This window comes from Podarcis tiliguerta, assembly GCF_965153285.1.
Source record: "Podarcis tiliguerta genome assembly, chromosome: 1".
NCBI lineage: Eukaryota > Metazoa > Chordata > Lepidosauria > Squamata > Lacertidae > Podarcis > Podarcis tiliguerta.
This window is the reverse complement of record NC_139534.1, coordinates 131580330-131599808: the sequence shown is the minus strand read 5'-3', so window position 1 is coordinate 131599808 and position 19479 is coordinate 131580330. Positions and strand designations below refer to the sequence as shown.

The 19479-nt window shown below is 48.0% G+C and overlaps 1 protein-coding gene across 17 annotated transcripts in view; it reads right to left on the bottom strand.

Moving 5' to 3' along the window:
* NIN (ninein) overlaps positions 1-19479 on the bottom strand; it is a 124420-nt gene that overhangs the window by 13087 nt on the left and 91854 nt on the right. For 8 of the 17 annotated variants that reach the window (XR_014509410.1, XR_014509411.1, XR_014509413.1 and 5 more), the window contains 9 exons: positions 18359-18484; positions 17097-17166; positions 15701-15904; positions 14170-14271; positions 12958-13080; positions 11169-11282; positions 7827-8006; positions 6591-6740; positions 2928-3029 (listed from right to left, as the gene is read on the bottom strand). Coding sequence is in view for 10 of the 17 variants with exons in the window: in XM_083433082.1 (XP_083289208.1) it covers positions 2928-3029; positions 6591-6740; positions 7827-8006; positions 11169-11282; positions 12958-13080; positions 14170-14271; positions 15701-15904; positions 17097-17166; positions 18359-18484 (1171 nt within the window). In the remaining 7 variants the exon portion in view is untranslated. Of the gene's footprint in view, positions 1-2927; positions 3030-6590; positions 6741-7826; positions 8106-11154; positions 11283-12957; positions 13081-14169; positions 14272-15700; positions 15905-17096; positions 17167-18358; positions 18485-19479 lie in introns of all 17 variants that reach the window. The other 9 variants (XM_083433086.1, XM_083433087.1, XM_083433091.1 and 6 more) reach the window with 4 other exon arrangements.

Genomic DNA, 19479 nt, shown 5'->3' with positions numbered 1-19479 from the left:
CCTGATGTCTGTGCTCTACACATGCAATGCTGTGCTCAGAATCTGGCTTCTTCAAAACTTCACAGTGCCTTCCTTGTTCTGCCATCTCCCCCAGATAAAGGCAACCAGCTCAAGTTAATAAGAGCAGGATCAGGCCAGTGGACCACCTAGTGGTGGCATCCTGCTTGGCCAGTAGCCAAACAGATGCCGGTGGGAACCCTCGAAGCCGAATCAGAGTGCAGATCAGAGCCGGATCCTGCCGTTTCCAGGAACTGGAATTCAGAAGCATTTTGCCTTGACATTGGGGTGGAGCGTAGCCATCAAGACTAGCACCTGAAGGAGCTTCTCCAGCACATCGCCCAGCCCAGACATGGAAATCCAGCTCTGGGGGCCTTCTGGCGGCTCCCCCACTTTGAGAAGTGAAGCCACAGAGAACCAGGCACAGGGCCTTCTCGGTGGTGGCGCCCGCCCTGTGGAACACCCTCCCCTCCAATGTCAAGGAAATAAACATCTATCTGACTTCTTTTAGAAGGCACCTGAAGGCAGCCCTGTACGGGGAGTTTTTTAATGTTTGCAGTTTTATGTGTTTTAATATTTTGTTGGAAGCCACCTGGGGCGGCTAGGACAACCTAGTCAGATGGGCGGCATATAAATAATAAAAATATTATTATTATTATTATTATTATTATTATTATTATTAACCACTGATAGCCTTATCCTCCCTGAATTTGTCCTATGTTCCTTTAAACCCATCCATGTTTCTTTTGCCTCTTCAAAGTGCTCTCACAGCCCTCAAACCGAGTCTTTCCTTCAGAGAAACCTTGGTGAAGCCCTGGCAGAACCCATCTCACCAGAGTGTTAGCAAGATCCCCTTCATTTTGCTGGGCATTGGTGCCATAAATCAGGAAGTGTTCTGACTCTCCTTCCTCCTTTCAAGCTCTGCCCTGGCCTTGGTGTGGTGTAGTGGTTAATAATAATAATAATAATAATAATAAATTTTATTTATATCCCGCCCTCCCCAGCCGAAGCCAGGCTCAGGGCGGCTAACAACAATAAAACAGTACAAAAGTACAGCACAAACAACACTCTAAAATCATTCATTATAAAATTAATTAATTCAAGCCACTGGCAACCATTGGGCCAGAGCTCCGCGAAGATTGCCGAGGGAGGGAGTCAGGCTGTGCCCTGGCCAAAGGCCTGGTGGAACAGCTCTGTCTTGCAGGCCCTGTGGAAAGATGTCAAGACCCGCAGGGCCCTGGTCTCTTGTGACAGAGTGTTCCACCAGATTGGAGCCACAGCCGAAAAAGCCCTGGCTCTAGTTGAGGCCAGCCTAACTTCTCTGTGGCCTGGGACCTTCAAGATGTTTTTATTTGAAGACCGTAAGGTCCTCTGTGGGACATACCAGGAGAGGCGGTCCCGTAGGTACGAGGGTCCTAGGCCGTATAGGGCTTTGAAGGTTAAAACCAGCACCTTAAACCTGATCCTGTACTCCACCGGGAGCCAGTGCAGCTGGTATAGCACCGGGTGAATGTGATCTCACAGTGAAGACCCCGTAAGGAGTCTCGCTGCAGCATTCTGCACCCGCTGGAGTTTCTGGGTCAGTCTCAAGGGCAGCCCCACGTAGAGCGAGTTACAATAATCCAGTCTGGAGGTGACTGTCGCGTGGATCACAGTGGCTGGATCAGGGCGAGAGAGGTAAGGAGCCAACTGCTTAGCTTGGCGGAGATGGAAAAATGCCGCCTTTGTTGTAGCTGCAATCTGCGCCTCCATGGAAAGGGAGGTGTTGAAGATTACACCCAAACTCTTAACGGACTCGTAAGAGCGGTGGACTCGTAATCTGGGGAACCGGGTTTGCGTCTCCGCTCGTCCACATGCAGCTGCTGGGTGACCTTGGGCCAGTCACACTTCTCTGAAGTCTCTCAGCCCCACTCACCTCACAGAGTGTTTCTTGTGGGGGAGGAAGGGAAAGGAGATTGTGAGCCGCTTTGAGACTCCTTCGGGTAGTGATAAAGCGGGATATCAAGTCCAAAACTCTTCTTCTCCAAGGAAGAAAAGCTCACCACTTTCCGAGTGAGACTGTTCCACCGTTGAACATCTCTCACTGACGTTCTTCCAGGTGTTTATGCCCAAAAAGATTAAGTTCAAAAACTGAGGTTCCACTGTACTGCCTTTCTACACAGAAGTCCCATGCAGATATTTATCTTTTATCTTTCTAATTTTTTTATACATTTCACTGATTTTACAACCATTTTAACATTTCAAAACTTTACTTCCTTTCCCCTCTTTCTGTGGTTCCTTAAATTCATTTTGAATATCTTCTGCATATCCAAATTAACTTAATTTGCTCATTTATTCATCTACTTTAAATATATACTCTTATAAAACTTCAGGTTATTACAATACAGTGGTACATCAGTTTAAGAACAGCCCTGTTTACGAACTATTCGGTTTACGAACTCCGCAAAACCGGAAGTAGTGTCCCGGTTTGCAAACTTTACCTTTGTCTAAGAATGGAATCCGAACGATGGAAGGGCACTGGCGGCAGGAGGCCTCATTAGGGAAAACACGCCTCGGTTTAAGAATGGTTTCGGTTTAAGAATGGACTTCCGGAATGGATTAAGTTTGCAAACCGAGGTACCATTGTAATAATAAATGTAGATATTTATCATCACTGGTAGCTGTTGACAGATCTGTCCTCCCTGATTCTGTCTATGTGAAGCTGGTGTGTTAATTCCTCTTTGGAAAACTCAGCCAAAGGCCTCTTCTTTAGCTGTATGTATTCTGTTGTGGGACAATCCATCTCATAAGGACCGTCATCTCATACAGCCCTGGAGTCCCCTTAGATCTGCAAGCTCAAATAAATAAATAAACCCCTGGCCTAAATCCTCAAGCAAAACGATTCCCAGTTCATTTCTGACATCAGAAACGCACCATCTACTGAAACAGACCTCCATCACCTGTTCGTCCCGTTTGACTTGCTTCTTCCGTAGACCTTCGTTTTCCAGATTGACGGCTTCCAGCTCTCTCTCAAGGGAACTCATCTGGCTGATCTGTTGGGCGATTTAAGGCTCGTTTTAGGAAAGATGAGGACGGAGCGGGATTATTTCGTTCGGTTACCTTGTTTCGCTGTGGCCAAGCACCGGTTTACGTCAAAATAGCCGGTGCCTACAGGATAATTTTTGCCTGCATCCAGACAGCCATAAGAGCCAACATGTGCTCTAACAGAGACGTTCTTGGAGCAAACTGGTTGCTCTACTGTGGATCCTCTGCACGGATCTGATGGAGGGGGCGGGGTGAGGTACAGTCGTACCTTGGTTCTCAAACGGAATCTGTTCCGCGAGTCCGTTCAACTCTGAGAACCGTTCACAAACCAAGGCGCAGCTTCCGATTGATAGATAGATAATTTATTACGGTCAAAGACCAGCTCACATAACACAATAAAAACAGTGTTCATAAAAAATACCGTATTTTTTCACTCTATAAGACGCACCAGACCATAAGGCGCACCTAGTTTTTGGAGGAGGAAAACAAGAAAAAAAATATTCTGAATCCCAGAAGCCAGAACATAAAGAGGGATCTGGCTTCTGGGATAGCCTCTTGCTGTTCTGGCTTCTGGGATAACCACGTGAAGCCTCTCCCGGGCAGCGGGATGAAGGCTCCCCCTGCCTGAAGAGGCAGAAGCCAGGACAGCAAGTGGGGCTCTGTTCCTGTCCTGAGGGAGAGCTGCGCAGCGCCTCTTCAGCGAAGCGGGAGGAGGAACAGAAGGGGCTCCGTTCTGCTTTGCAGCAGAGGCACTGCGCAGCTCTCCCTCTCTGTTCAGTGCCATTCGCTCCATAAGACGCACTCAACCCTCCCCTTACTTTTTAGGAGGAAAGAAGTGTGTCTTATGGAGCCAAAAATACGGTATACAATCGGAGCAGATTGCAGCAATAACTCATAAGTTAAAATTGAGATATATACACACACCCGTATAACTGAGATTTGGGCTACCATAAAAATTGACCCTGAGGCACCCCAAAAGGCATTTCCCCAGTAAGCTATTTTATTCTAGAGGATGATCTGTGCCTACAAATCTGGGCGCAGAATCTGGCTACCAGCCAGGTCGTCTTGTGATCTTTGCCTAAGAGGAGAGAATTAAGTTTGGACTTGCAGCTTCCGATTGGCCGCAGGAGCTTCCTGCACTTGACTGGAAGCCGTGTCGGCCGTTTGGCTTCCGAAAAACATTCACAAACCGGAACACTCACTTCCAGGTTTGCGGCGTTCAGGAGCCAAAACCGAGTACCAAGGCATTTGAGAACCAAGGTACGACTGTACTGCTCACGTAAAGTAAGGTATGAAGCCAAATAACACCCCATCCCAAAAGATAGTGACGGAGACATGAACCGTGAACATAAGAGCAAAAAGAGAGAGCTTCACTGCTGGATCAGGCAGACGGCCCATCTAGCCTAGCATCCTGGTCTCACAGTGGCTGACCTGGGGGAAACCAGCAAGCAGGATCTGACCACAAGAGCCCTCTCTCCTCCTGTGGTGTCCAGAAACTGGTATCCTGAAGCACTGCTGACTCCGAATGTGGAGGCAGAGAATAGTCGTAATGGTTAGGTAAAGGTAAAGGGACCCCTGACCATTAGGTCCAATCGTAGCCGACTCTGGGGTTGCGGTGCTCATCTCGCTTTATTGGCCGAGGGAGCCGGTGTTCCGCTTCCGTGTCATGTGGCCAGCAGGACTAAGCCACTTCTGGCGAACCAGAGCAGCGCACGGAAATGCCGTTTACCTTCCCGCCAGAGTGGTACCTATTTATCTACTTGCACTTTGAGGTGCTTTCAAACTGCTAGGTTGGCAGGAGAAGGGACCGAACAACGGGAGCTCACCCTGTCGTAGGGATTCGAACCGCCGACCTTCTGATCGGCAAGCCCTAGGCTCTGTGGTTTAACCCACAGCACCACCCACATCCTGTCGTAATGGTTAAAGGTAAAGGTAAAGGTACCCCTGCCCGTACGGGCCAGTCTTGACAGACTCTAGGGTTGTGCGTCCATCTCACTCAAAGAGGCCAAGGGCCAGCGCTGTCCGGAGACACTTCTGGGTCACGTGGCCAGCGTGACATCGCTGCTCTGGCGAGCCAGAGCCGCACACGGAAACGCCGTTTACCTTCCTGCTAGTAAGCGGTCCCTATTTATCTACTTGCACCCAGGGGTGCTTTCGAACTGCTAGGTTGGCAGGCGCTGGGACCGAACAGCGGGAGCGCACCCCGCCACGGGGATTCGAACCACCGACCTTTCAATCGGCAAGCCCTAGGCACTGAGGCTTTAACCCACAGCACCACCCGCGTCCCTGTCGTAATGGTTAGTAGCCATCAATAGCCCTCTCCTCCCTGAATCTCTAGGAAGTCCACAAGGAGTGTTAAGACAAGAGTCTTCTCTATCCCTCAACTTCTCTATCCCTCGTCGTCTATAGAGCAGGGCTGTATTCAGAAATGCTTCTTTTGAGTAGGGCCCTTGAAATTAAGGAACATCACTAAATTTCATCCATTCATTTAGAAAGGTCTACTACAGGGTGTTGAGATTTCCATTCCCCCTTAAGGAGCACACATGTGGAACTGTTGCGTGTCAAATGTCTGTTTACTTTCCAGCACAGCTTGCTGGGAACTTCCGTTGTGTATAGCTTTTGTTTTTTCTCATTTTCTCTGAGACGATGAGAGAGAGAGAGACAACATGTTTCTTTGTCCTGATTTATGATGAATAAATCTGTAGTTGTAGTTTGCTTCCACAAGCCTCATGCCTATTCTGTGTATGCAGTTCGATCTGCGGATAGTGTGCCCTGGCTTTGAAGTCTTTGCAGCGGGACGGCTGGAAGGAGACAGCCCAGTCAGGGCTAGCCAGCTGGCCTCCTGGCCCTCTGCATGTTGACACAGGGGTGCCCAAACTTTTTTCAAAGAGGGCCAGATTTGATGAAGTGAACATGCATGAGGGCCGACCAAAGTTGTTGACTGCCACAGGGGCTGGATTCAACTGACCGGCGGGCCGGATTAGGCCCCTGAAATGGACTTTGGACATACCTGGTCTACTAAGACCTGCAGAACATCCAGGTGGTATTCAGCCACCTAACCACCTGGGTCAACGGCCTTATCCCAGGCAAATCTACCTACAAATCTGTAAACAGAAACTAGTTGCCTGTGGCGAGCAAGGACCGGCCCCAGGTGACCAGCCCAGAAAACTATTGGAAAGAGAGATGCATAGGTTTTTGAAGGGGTGTGTGCTTGAGTGCTTATTTTCTTTGAAGTCACCCAGGAGGCACAAATGCCACAGGCCTGTGTCAACGTAAGCAGCAGAGTACAAACTTGTTTTAGCATGCACAGATTTTGAAGGGAAAAAGAGAACAAGATAATACATTTGAAGACCGGACTAATTGAGTGTTCCTTGGGAACAATGTAAGGGTTTATTCGCCACCCCAGAACTTTTTGTATATGTTGTAAGATGCTCAGAGGGGCTGGGGTACAAATAATAAAATAATAATAATAATAATAATAATAATAATAATAATAATAATAATACATTTATTATTATTATTATTATTATTATTAATTATTATTATTATTAGAACTGCCTGGAACTGACCTTCCAGTTGGCTGAGGCCAGCTCCTTATGAAGCCTCTCGCATTCCCTCTTCAGGCTCGCTTTCTCCTGCTCAGTGGTGTTCACGATCCCTAAATGGCTTTGGTGTTTTAGGTGCTTCTGGCTCAGGATGGTGGATTCCAGCTGACGGATCTGGCAAGAGAAGAGGCCAGTTCACATGCTGTTTATAAGGATGTTGGGAGAAGTGTGTGTTTGTGTAGGGGAGACAAACCCACCAGGAAAGCATTGTAGGCTGGTCTGATGGCCAACTTTCATGAGCTGACTTTATGGGGAGTATCCACACGCACAGCACAATCACATCTTACATTTAACACACACAATTCCAACCCGCAATTTAAACCCACAACAATCGCATCTTATGTTTAACACACACAATTTCAACCCACAATTTCAACCCACAACAATTGCATTTTACATTTAACACACACAATTTCAACCCACAACAATCGCATCTTACATTTAACACACATAATTTCAACCACAGCCGCATCTTACATTTAACACACACAATTTCAACACACAACAATTGCATCTCACATTTAACACACACAATTTCGACCCACAACAATTGCATCTTACATTTAACACACACAATTTCAACACACAATTTCAACCCACAACAATCGCATCTTACATTTAACACACAAAATTTCAACCACAACCGCATCTTACATTTAACACACGCAATTTCAACCCACAATTTCAACCCACAACAAGCGCATCTCACATTTAACACACACAATTTCAACCCACAACAATCGCATCTTACATTTAACACACGCAATTTCAACCCACAATTTCAACCCACAACAATCGCATCTTACATTTAACACACACAATTTCAACCCACAACAATCGCATCTTACATTTAACACACACAATTTCAACCCACAATTTCAACCCACAACAACCGCATCTTACATTTCACACACGCAATTCCAACCCGTACAAGGTCGAAGGTCAGCTGGTTGAAATTCCACAAGTTAAATGCAAGCAAGGCAGAAGAGCCTAAAGGCTCTTTTTGCACTGGGTTTCCCCAGCATGTGGTTCCAATCAAGGTTCTGCCTCCGGCCCTGCGCACCTCTGGAATGCGGCCCCCAGAAAGTTTCCCCAAAATCTGAGAAAGGTTCTCTATTCCTCCACGAGCAAGATATTTACCAGCTAGATATGAGGACGGACGGGCACGACACCCACACCTGGAAGGAATTCCCCATTTACCTTCTCTCTGGAACGAGCGAGATCTGAGCTGGCGCTCTGGAGCTCTTGCTGGAGCCGCTCGTTCTCCTGCCTCAAGAGCTGCTGGTCCTGCTTGGCCAGGAGACCCACTTCGTCCCAGCACAGCTGCTTCTGATGGCTCTGCAGCCCCGCCGAATGCACGGCTGCTTCCAGGGCCCGATTCTGACGGCAAAGAGCACACACGGCAAAGGGTCAGGGCGCCTGCGGCACATGGCTAGGGAGAGAAGGGCTAGCAGGGCCAGGGTTCTGCACTGGCTCATTCTTGTAGCCAGGGACAACAACAACAACAACAACAACAATAATAATAATAATATTTGTACCCCGCCCATCTGGCTGGGTTTCCCCAGCCACTCTGGGCAGCTTCCACAAAGACCAAAAATACACTAAGATGTCACACGTTAAAACTTCCCAGAACAGGGCTGCCTTAAGATGTCTTCTGAATGTCAGGTAGTTGTTTACCTCTTTGACATCTGGTGGGAGGGCATTCCACATGGCGGGTGCCACCACCAAGAAGGCCCTCTGCCTGCTTTGCTTCTCGCAATGAGGGAACTGCCAGAAGGCCCTCGGAGCTGGACCTCAGTTATCCAGACTGGACGATGGCGGTGGAGACGCTCCTTCAGGTATACTGGGCCGAGGCCGTTTAGGGCTTTCAAGGTCAGCACTAACACTTTGAATTGTGTTGGGAAACGTACTGGGAGCCAATGTGGGTCTTTCAAGACCGGTGTTATGTGGTCTCGGCGGCCGCTCCCAGTCACCAGTCTAGCTGCCGCATTCTGGATTAGTTGTAGTTTCTGGGTCACCTTCAAAGGTAGCCCCACGTAGAGCGCATTGCAGTAGTCCAAGCAGGAGATAATTAGAGCATGCACCACTTTGGCGAGACAGTCCGCAGGCAGGGAGGGTCTCATCCTGCGTACCAGATGGAGCTGGTAGACAGCTGCCCTGGACATAGAATTGACCTGCGTCTCCATGGACAGCTGTGAGTCCAGAATGACTCCCAGGCTGTGCACCTGGTCCTTCAGGAGCACAGTTACCCCATTCAGGACCAGGGATTCCTCCACTTCCACCCGCCCCCTGTCCCCCAAAAACAGTACTTCTGTCTTGTCAGGATTCAACCTCAATCCATTAGCCACCATCCATCCTCCAACCGCCTCCAGGCACTCACACAGGACCTTCACCGCCTTCTTCATCCACTGCACAGTTAAACTGTGGAACTCCCTGCCACAGTAGGCAGCAATGGCCACCAACTCGCATGGCTTTAAAAGAGGACTGGACAAATTCATGGAGGAGAGGGCTATATCTCTTCTTAATTTTACTCTTCTTAATTTTTCCCTTATGCTGCTGTTCCAGGTCACATTCACTTGGGTAAGATAAAGCTGCATTTGGCATAGTCTGTTTTATGGAAAAGGACACAACATGATTTCCTCCATTTGTGGTCCAAGATTAGAAACTCGTATTGTTTCAACTGGGTCATCTCGATTTTATAGTTTCATTAGGCAGCGCAGAAATTGCTGAAGACCCTGCAGAAAACCTTGAATAGAATTGAGAATGTTGCTAATGCGCTCCTGATTAGATTAGACCAGACCAAATTTCCCATAATGGAGGCTTTCAAAATTCATTTCTACCGTACGACAATCCTCCCTTCACCACCCAAGATTGAAACATAAGGACTAAACATTCAGTAAAATTGTTTTTGGATTGTTTCTCTGAGAGTGGGCATTATCGTAGAACAGTAATTAATTTCATCAATTGTTTGAATCCCAAAGTTTTATCTGTGAACCCCCCTGAGACCCCTGGGTATAGGGCGGTATATAAATTCAAATAATAATAATAATAATAATAATAATAATAATAATAATAATATATCAATGACTACTAGCCATGAGGACTATTATCTCTTTCTGCAGCTAGAGGCAGCAAATCCTCTAGGCGGTGAAGGTCCTGTGTGAGTGTCTGGAGGAGGTTGGAGGATGGATGGCGGCTAACAGATTGAGGTTGAATCCTGACAAGACAGAAGTACTGTTTTTTGGGGGTAGGAGGCAGGCTGGTGTGGAGGACTCCCTGGTCCAGAATGGGGCAACTGTGCCCCTGAAGGACCAGGTGCGCAGCCTGGGAGTCATTTTGGACTCTCAGCTGTCCATGGAGGCGCAGGTCAATTCTGTGTCCAGGGCAGATGTCTACCAGCTCCATCTGGTACACAGGATAAGACCCTCCCTGCCCGCAGATTGTCTCACCAGAGTGGTGCATGCTCTGGTTATCTCCCGCTTGGACTACTGCAATGCGCTCTATGTGGGGGCTACCTTTGAAGGTGACCCAGAAACTACAACTAATCCAGAATGCGGCAGCTAGACTGGTGACTGGGAGCGGCCGCCAAAACCACATAACACCCGTCTTGAAAGACCTACTTTGAATTGTGCTTGGAAACGTACTGGGAGCCAAAGTGTTGGTGCTGACCTTTAAAGCCCTAAACAGCCTCAGTCCAGTAAACCTGAAGATGCGCCTCCACCCCAATCGCTCTGCCTGGACACTGAGGTCCAGCACCGAGGGCCTTCTGGCAGTTCCCTCACTGCGAGAAGCCAAGTTACAGGGAACCAGGCAGAGGGCCTTCTCGGTGGTGGCATCCGCCCTGTGGAACGCCCTCCCACCAGATGTCAAAGAGAACAACAACTACCAAACTTTTAGAAGGCATCTGAAGGCAGCCCTGTTTAGAGAAGCTTTTAATGTTTGATGTATTACTATATTTTAATATTTGGTTGGCAGCCACCCAGAGTGGCTGGGGAAGCCCAGCCAGATGGGCGGGGTATAAATAATAAATTATTATTTATTTATTTAAGAACTTGCATGAAAGTGGCCTCCCAATTTTTCTCACAGGCCCATATAAGTTCAGCACAAACCATTGGGCCTGGTGAGCATTTAAGGTCCCCAACCCTAATCTGCAGGTTGCCATCTGATTGGATTTTATTCTGATCCTGATCTGATTTGAGGATGTATTTTAATTGATTGTCTGATTTTATGTTAATGTGTTATACATTTGATGTTAGCTGCTCTGAGCCCAGCTTTGGCTGGGGAGGGCGGGATATAAATAAAAATTAATAATAATAATAATAATAATAATAATATCTCCAAACCAGCAAGGGAGAAACTCAGGGCAGGTTTGGAGGAACCCTGAAACCCACAACTCCTATGAAGTCCCAACAGGACAGAATCAAATCTGCCAGTAAATTCCAGCTCAGCCATTTCAAGGTTTTGTTCTTATTGACGTGTAGGCTGATAGGAACACTGTGCAGAGACTTCAGAGGCGAGAAGCCAACACCACAAAACACACACCTTGTCTTGCGACGCTGCCTTCTGAGTTTTCAGAATCTGATTCTGGTGCTCCAGAGATGACTTCTCCTGCTTCAGGGAAGCGACGAGATCCTCCAAAAAGGCCACTTTGGCTAACTGTAATATAAACGCCAGGAACTAACAGCAGCAGAGAAAACAGGTTCCACTCTTTACTTTCAACATTCTTGGGCACATGAAACTAATTATAAGTATCTTGAATTTCTGCTTATCCCTCAAGAAAGAAGGGCATTTTCGCTGGCCAGGTTTACCGTATTTTTCGCCCCATAGGGCGCACCTAGTTTTTTTTTGGGGGGGGAATAAAGAAAAAAAAATTTATTTCCCCCCCAGGCGTGGGGCTGGGGCGGGGGAAGCCCGAGCTTCCCCCGACCCCAGAACAGGCTGCTATTCGCAAGCGAAGTCGCACAGCTCTCCCACGGCTTGCCGAGAGCCGCGCGAAGCCCGAAGCCTGGGGGGCGCTGAGCTCAGTGCGTCCCTGGCTTCTGGGTGCAGGCAGCTCTCCACAAGATGTGGGAGAGCTGCGTGAAGTCGCGCAGCTCTCCCATGGTTTGGAGATAGCTTCCTGAAGCCTGGACAGCGAGAGGGGTCAGTGCGCACCGACCCCTCTCGCTCTCCAGGCTTCAGCGAAAGCCTGCATTCGCCCCATAGGACACACACACATGTCCCCTTCATTTTTGGTGGGGGGAAAGTGCGTCCTATAGGGCAAAAAATATGGTAATTCAAACCCATCAAACCTCCTTTGGGGTAGGTTCTCGGAAATGGTGGAAGGAGAAAGAATTTGCTCATGTGAAGACCACCTGCTGGAAACTCTTACTCATATGGTCCTTAAATGTAAACTATACCCTGATCTCCGCCAGCAGTTTCTAGATCAACTCTGCATCCCCAAATGGAAACCAGAGTTGGAGGCCATACATTTTCTTTTACTGGGGAATGATCGGGAGCTCACCAAATTAGTGGCTAAATATCTTTATTTGGTTTTTTAGTCACAGAAAAACATTGCAGACGTCTGATCTCCCTGGAGACCTAGAGATGTAACGTTAGACTTTTTCGCCTCTTTTCATTTGACAAATGTTCTGTGACGTTGGGGAGGTGGTAATTCTGTATTGATTTCCTATGGATGTTTGTAAAGGTAAAGGGACCCCTGACCATTAGGTCCAGTCGTGGCCGACTCTGGGGTTGCGGCGCTCATCTCGCTTTATTGGCCGAGGGAGCCGGTGTACAGCTTCCAGGTCATGTGGCTAGCATGACTAAGCCACTTCTGGCGAAACAGAGCAGCGCACGGAAACGCTGTTTACCTTCCCGCCAGAGCGGTACCTATTTATCTACTTGCACTTGATGTGCTTTCGAACTGCTAGGTTGGCAGGAGCAGGGACTGAGCAACGGGAGCTCACCCCGTCGCAGGGGGATTCGAACCGCCGACCTTCCGATAGGCAAGTGCTAGGCTCTGTGGTTTAACCCACAGCGATGCCAATAAAATGTTTGATGATGAGATGATGAGGATATAAAGAGAGCACATTTGAAGCATAAAGAGCTGCCTTGCACTGAGCCAGGCCACTGGCCCAGCCAGTCATCTCTACACGGACTGGCAGCAGCTATCCAGAGTTTCTGATGCAACGACCCTGTCAGGTAGGTGAGGCTGAGAGTGAGCAGCTGGTCTGAGGTCACACCCACAGAGGTTTGTGGGGATTTGAACCCTGGTCTCCCAGGCCCCAACCCAGCACTCTAACCACTATGCAACACTGCCTCTTGATGTAGCATTGCTGTAAACTCTCACCTTCTGCGCACATCTGTTCAGCTCCTCGCTGAGGGCTTCCTTCTCTTTCAAAAGCTTCTCGTTTTTCACGAGGACGCCGGAAATCTCATTCTGGAGGTCAGAGAGGTCCGGGCACCTGGTAATCTGTGGAAGGCAGGTATGTTTCAACCTGGGGGCACCGGGTTCTTCTCTGTGCCCTCCCCAGGCTGCACTGCCATGGCAGACCCCGAGGATGGTCAGCAAGGGAATCTATACATTTTAGAAAATACTTAGATTTATAGTATTGCCCCTAGAGCCAGGCAAATATGTCAGTTTTGGTGTCTCTCATTTTTCCAAGCTTAAAATTTAGTCCTCCACAATTCAGCGTCAGATTGCGTTAAAAAGAAATCTCATGAAAATTCAACATCATTTTTGTGTGAATTTCCAATTTATACTTCTTCAATGCAAGCTGGAGCAATACACGCATTTTGGCAAGGCAATTTCCCCTAATAAAACACATTTTTTGCATGTTGTGGTCGCTCATAGATGTAATATTATGTCCACTACACCCTGGAATATCCATCTTTGTACACATTACTCGGCAGCACTGCAAAATTTGGAAAAGTGCAAATTTTGAAAGATGGGTGTGTTTCGGTCCGTCTGTTTCAGAGGGTGGAAATTAGGTACACTCAGACTTGCTCTGTGGTCCCGCAGAAAACAAACTAGAGTTCCTGTTGGGCACTTTGCTTTACTGGTGAAACTCGGAAAATTGGAATATATTGCTCTATTTGCAGTCCTTGTTTTGCTGATTTCATTTAATATTCTAATTTTCTGAGATTGTTAATTTGGGGTTTTCATCAGCTGCATGCCATAATCATCACAATTATAACAAACAAAGGCTTGACATATCTCGCTTTACATGTCACGAGTCTATCTCATATATTAGTTTCACCTTCTAAGTTGAATTACTGAAATAAATGAACTTTTCCATGATATTCTAATTTTCTGAGTTTCACCTGTATATTTCTGGGTCTTGGCTTTTATTCAATATTCCTACCCGGGTAACGAACTGCTTGTGTGGCTTCTCATGACACTGTTAGGATATTCCGTTCCATCTTAAGTACAGGCATGACTGTTGTGTGTCACATGCCTCTTTACACTCCAGCACAGCTTGCTGGGAACTTCCGTTTGTGTATAGCTATCGTTTATGCCCCCACCTGCCATTGCCCCTCCTGCACCCTTGAGTAGGCTTACCTGCTTTCCCTTTTCCAGCTCCTCCTTGAGGAAATAGTTCTCCTGCTCCAGAGCAAGGGCCTGAGCCCTCAGCTGAGACACCTCCATCTCCAGCGTCGAGGACTGGGAGCAAAGCAGCAGGGAAAGTTAGGATGGCCTAGCCTGCCCATGGCTCGTTTACATATACTTTGCACACAAAGACACACTATAAAATGTTCCTGATGAGCTTCAAAGCATAAAGAACACAGGTTGCTGCCCCACAGACCTTGCAAGTTTAAGACGAGGGAAACAATGGGGAAGAGGATCAAGACAGAAGCAGCGAGCCGGACAAGATACCAAAGAAAGAAGAATGGCAAGAAAAACGGATGGGCTACACTGAAATGGGAAAGCTAATTGAAAAACTTAGAGATAAGGACAATAGAGGCTTTAAAAAAGACTGGGAACCATTTATGTTGTATTTACAGAAACAGTGTAAAGAAACAAAATAGTCATACCTCAGGTTACAGATGCTTCAGGTTGCGTTTTTTGGGTTGCGGACCGCCGAAACCCGGAAGTACCGAAACGGGTTACTTCTGGGTTTCAGCGGTCGTGCATGTGCAGAAGTGCTAAAACGCACTTTGCACATGTGCAGAAGCGCCGAATTGCAACCTGTGCATGCGCAGACGCGCCGCTGCGGGTTGCAAACTCTGCAGGATGCAAACATGCATCCCGCATGGATCACGTTCGCAACCTGAGCGTCCACTGTAAAAAAATTCCTTCCAGTAGCACCTTAGAGACCAACTAAGTTAGTTATTGGTGTGAGCTTTCGTGTGCATGCACCCTTCTTCAGATACACTGAAACAGAAGTCACCGGCTTCAGGGTTCCAAATACCATGGAGCAAAATACAGAGGGAGAGAGATGATGGACTCGCTGCCTTCACTACTCCTACTGATCCACTGCTAAAAGTTGCTGCTCCCCTGGATTGCTCCTAAAAAGGAGATTCCTCAAACAGCAATCGACATCCCATAGAGAACACAGAAAAAGGTCTAGAAGTTCAAATCCCTGCTGAATTACCCGCAGGATTACCAAGAAGGAACGTACAGTGGTGCCTCGCAAGATGAAAAGAATCCGTTCCGCGAGTCTCTGCGGTTTTTTCCGTCTTGCGAAGCAAGCCCATTAGCGGATTAGCGGATTAGCGCTATTAGCGGCTTAGCGGGCTTAGCGGATCAGCTGATAAGCGGCTTAGCGGATCAGCTGTTAAGTGGCTTAGCAGATCAGCTGTTAAGCGGCTTAGCGGCTTGGGAAAAGGGGGGGGGGAGGAAAAAAACCCCCGCAGGAACTTGCAAGACATTTTCGTCTTGCGAAGCAAGCCCATAGGAAATTTGTTTTGCGAAGCACCTCCAAAACGGAAAACCCTTTCGTCTAGCGGGTTTTCCATCTTGCGAGGCATTCGTCTTGCGAGGCACCACTGTAATAATAAAATTTACAAATGAGTGCTTCACAATCAATAGCTCTACAAGGTTGCTTTGCTGTTTTCCCCCGGCAGGACCTCATTATAAATCACCAAAATACCTGGATTTTCCAGTTTTCCAGTTCCTCCCGCAGCCGGGAGCCTTCCCTCTCCTCTGGCACAACCTTCTCTGCCTCCTTCTGCCGAAGGACCTTGCGCAGCCGCTGGTTAAGATCTTGCGCATCCACCTGCTGGGGAGACGTTTTTCGGTCAAGCTCTGCGTTCTCAAACTCCAGCTGCTGATTCCGGGCTTTCAGTTCGGAGGCCTGATCAGAAAACAAGAGCCCAGGAAAAAAATCAAAGGCAAGGAAACCCTACTCCATAAAAAAAAAAAATCACACACAACAGCTGTTTGCATGACTCACTAAGGAAGATACTCAATCAAATCCAAGCAAATAATAATAATAATAATAATAATAATAATAATAATAATAATAATAATTTATTTATACCCCGCCCATCTGGCTGGGTTTCCTCAGCCACTCTGGGCGGCTTCCAACAGAACACCAAAATACAATAACCTATTAAACATTAAAAGCTTCCCTAAACAGGGCTGCCTTCAGGTGTCTTCTAAAAGTTTGGTAGTTGTTTTTCTCTTTGAAATCTGGTGGGAGGGTGTTCCACAGGGTGGGCGCCACTACCGAGAAGGCCCTCTGCCTGGTTCCCTGTAACTTGGCTTCTTGCAGTGAGGGAACCACTAGAAGGCCCTCGGAGGTGGACCTCAGAGTCCGGGCAGAATGATGGGGGTGGAGATTCTCCTTCAGGTATACTGGACCGAGGCCGTTTAGGGCGTTAAAGGTCAGCACCAACACTTTGAATTGTGCTCACAAACGGACTGGGAGCCAATGTAGGTCTTTCAGGACCAGTGTTATGTGGTCTCAGTGGCCGCTCCCAGTCACCAGTCTAGCTGCCGCATTCTGGATTAGTTGTAATTTCCGGGTCACCTTCAAAGGTAGCCCCACGTAGAGCACATTGCAGTATTCCAAGCAGGAGATAACCAGAGCATGCACCACTCTGGCAAGGCAGTCTGTGGGCAGGTAGGGCCTCATCCTGCGTACCAGATGGAGCTGGTAAACAGCTGCCCTGGGCACAGAATTGACCTGCGCCTCCATGGACAGCTGTGAGTCCAAAATGACTCCCAGGCTGCAGATCTGGTCCTTCAGGGGCACGGTTGCCCCATTCAGGACCAGGGACTCCCCCACACCCACCCGCCCCCTGTCCCCCCAAAACAGTACTTCTGTCTTGTCAGGATTCAACCTCAATCTGTTTCAACAAACTTGATGAACTTGACCCAGCAATAGTCGGATAGTCATTGAGACCTCCAGTGTTCCTTGACGCCACTGTGCCTTTTGGTGTGTCCTCCTGAGTGTGTGTGTGTGGAACCACCCTCTTTGAGCACCACTGATTTATAGTGTCTCCTCACAAAGATACAAAATGAAGACTCAGCTAAGGGCTTACCTGCTTTTTCAGGTTCTCGGCCATTTTTTGCACCGCAACTTTTTCTTTCTGCACAGACTCCATTTGCTGCCTGAGGTGAACAGAAATGTTACTCCTTAACATGCATCATCATCATCATTTGCCTTAAATAAGCATGCATGCGTGTGCAAGGGAGCAGGAGCGCAAAGACAACTTGGGTGGGAGCATGAATAACAGTGAAAGCAGCGGGAGCATCTCCTTGCAGCTAAGCTGAATCCTGATTGCTTAGGCCAGGGGTCCCCAAACTAAGGTCCGCGGGCCGGATAAGGCCTGAGGGACTCGTTTATCTGGCCTGTGGCGCCCCCGCTGCATGCTGCCGCCGCCCACTCTTACTGGCGCTGTGCTGCTACCCACTCCTTCCAGGTTGGAGGAGCACCGGAAATAGCTTGTGCGCATTGCACAAGTGTTATTTGGGCATGCGCAAGTGTTATTTGCACATGCGCAAGCATTATTTCAAGTGCACATCTGGGTCCGAGGAGACCTGTGCACATGCGCACAAGCTATTTCTGGTGCTCCTCATGTTATGTACTGAAGTTCTCACCCTGGGCCAGCAGGGGGGATACTGTAGATAGTTTTCACTCAGGTCCACATATGCAAATAAGGGATTGAAAGTGACGTTCAGTGATTGGATAGTTACAGAAAATGGTTACTGTTTCATTGTAGTTGAGCTCTATATAAGCAGGCTGGCTGAACCCTTCAGTTCAGTTCTGTTCTGGCCTGTGAATACACAAGAGCTGTTTGAAGAATCGCTGTGTCCTCTGATATGTTCACCCACAACTTAACTCCTCTGACCCGGAAGTGCGCCGGAAATAGCGTGAGAGCATGCGTATGGGCGCGCGCTCCCCTGTGCAATCGGCGCTGGAGACACCGGCCCGAGGCGCGGGAAGTTTGCTGACCCCTGGCTGAGGCCATCAACACTTTGGCATTTATTGGACAAGATGTAGAACCCATCTAATCAAGACCAAAGGCAAATAGCAAGCTTCACTTGTTCGGGTTCAGAGTCCATTCTTCCACTTCCTGGTCACTCTTCTCCCCTCAGGGCTGCCCTCCTTTGGGGCTGGATGTGGGCGGTGGGTGGGGCTAGAACAAGCGGGAGGCGGGGCCAGAGCCAAAACCGCAGGGCCATCCTCTTCTCGCCATCTGCCACCTCCCATTTACCCCGCCACCCCCCGCAAAATTAAGCTGGGGGCCGCACGTGGCCTCCCTTGCTGCTGGTTCCTCACTACCAGTTTGGAGAGACTTACCAGAGTTCTTCCCGAGACCCGTTAAGCTCCCTCAAGCGCAGGTCGCAAATGCTGCCTTCCTCGTTCATAAAGGCGATTTTGTTCCGCAAAAGAGCATTTTCCTCTCGGAGGCGATCCATCTCACCCCTGGGTGCAAAAATAGAGAGGTGCTGAAGTTCCTGCGAATTGCTCCGGCCTCGATTTGTGTGCTGGAGTGTGCATTGCTTATAGCATCATCCCAGCATTTTCCTAATTGCATTGGGTGAGTTCTTGACAGATTGACTCGCCTTAAGCAAGGAAACTGAGTACCTTCCACAGAAAATTACAGCGGTACCTCAGGCTACAGGCGCTTCAGGTTACAGACTCACCCAGAAATAGTGCTTCAGGTTAAGAACTTTGCTTCAGGATGTGAACAGAAATCGTGCTCCGGCAGCGCGGCAGCAGCAGGAGGCCCCATTAGCGAAAGTGGTGCTTCAGGTTAAGAACAGTTTCAGGTTAAGAACGGACCTCCGGAATGAATTAGGTACTTAACCTGAGGTACCACTGTACCGCATTTTTCGCTCTATAAAACACACTTTCCCCCTCCTAAAAAGTAAGGGGAAATGTGAGTGCGTCTTATGGAGCGAATGCAGGCTCCATGGCTTCAGGAAAAGCAACGAGAAGTCTCTGGAGCGCAGTGGGAGTGCTCCCGCTGCGCTCCGGAGGCTTCGCTTCGCTGGAGAGGCGCTGCGCAGAGAGGGAGAGGATTTTCTTCTTCTTGTTCTCCTAAAACTAGGTGCGTCTTCTGATGGAATATGCGGAAATGGACAAATTAACAGGGAAAATTCGGAACCAACGCGATCAGAGATTCACTGAGGACTGGAATAAATTTACAGAGTATATCAAAAATGTATGTGAGGAGCAATTAACGCTTGTTGGCTTTCAAGAAGCTCTGTGAAAATGATTGATAGAAATGTTGCTTAAAAGATATGATAAGATTAAGATTGTTAAAGCGCAATATAAATTTAAGAAATGTGAGTAATAGTGATAATATGGAAAATTGTCAGATAGGCTGAGGGAAGTCTAAAAGATGTATATGTTAGAAGTGGATGTTAAACATGGATGGAATGTATCTTGGAAATTGAATAAAAATTAATTATTTA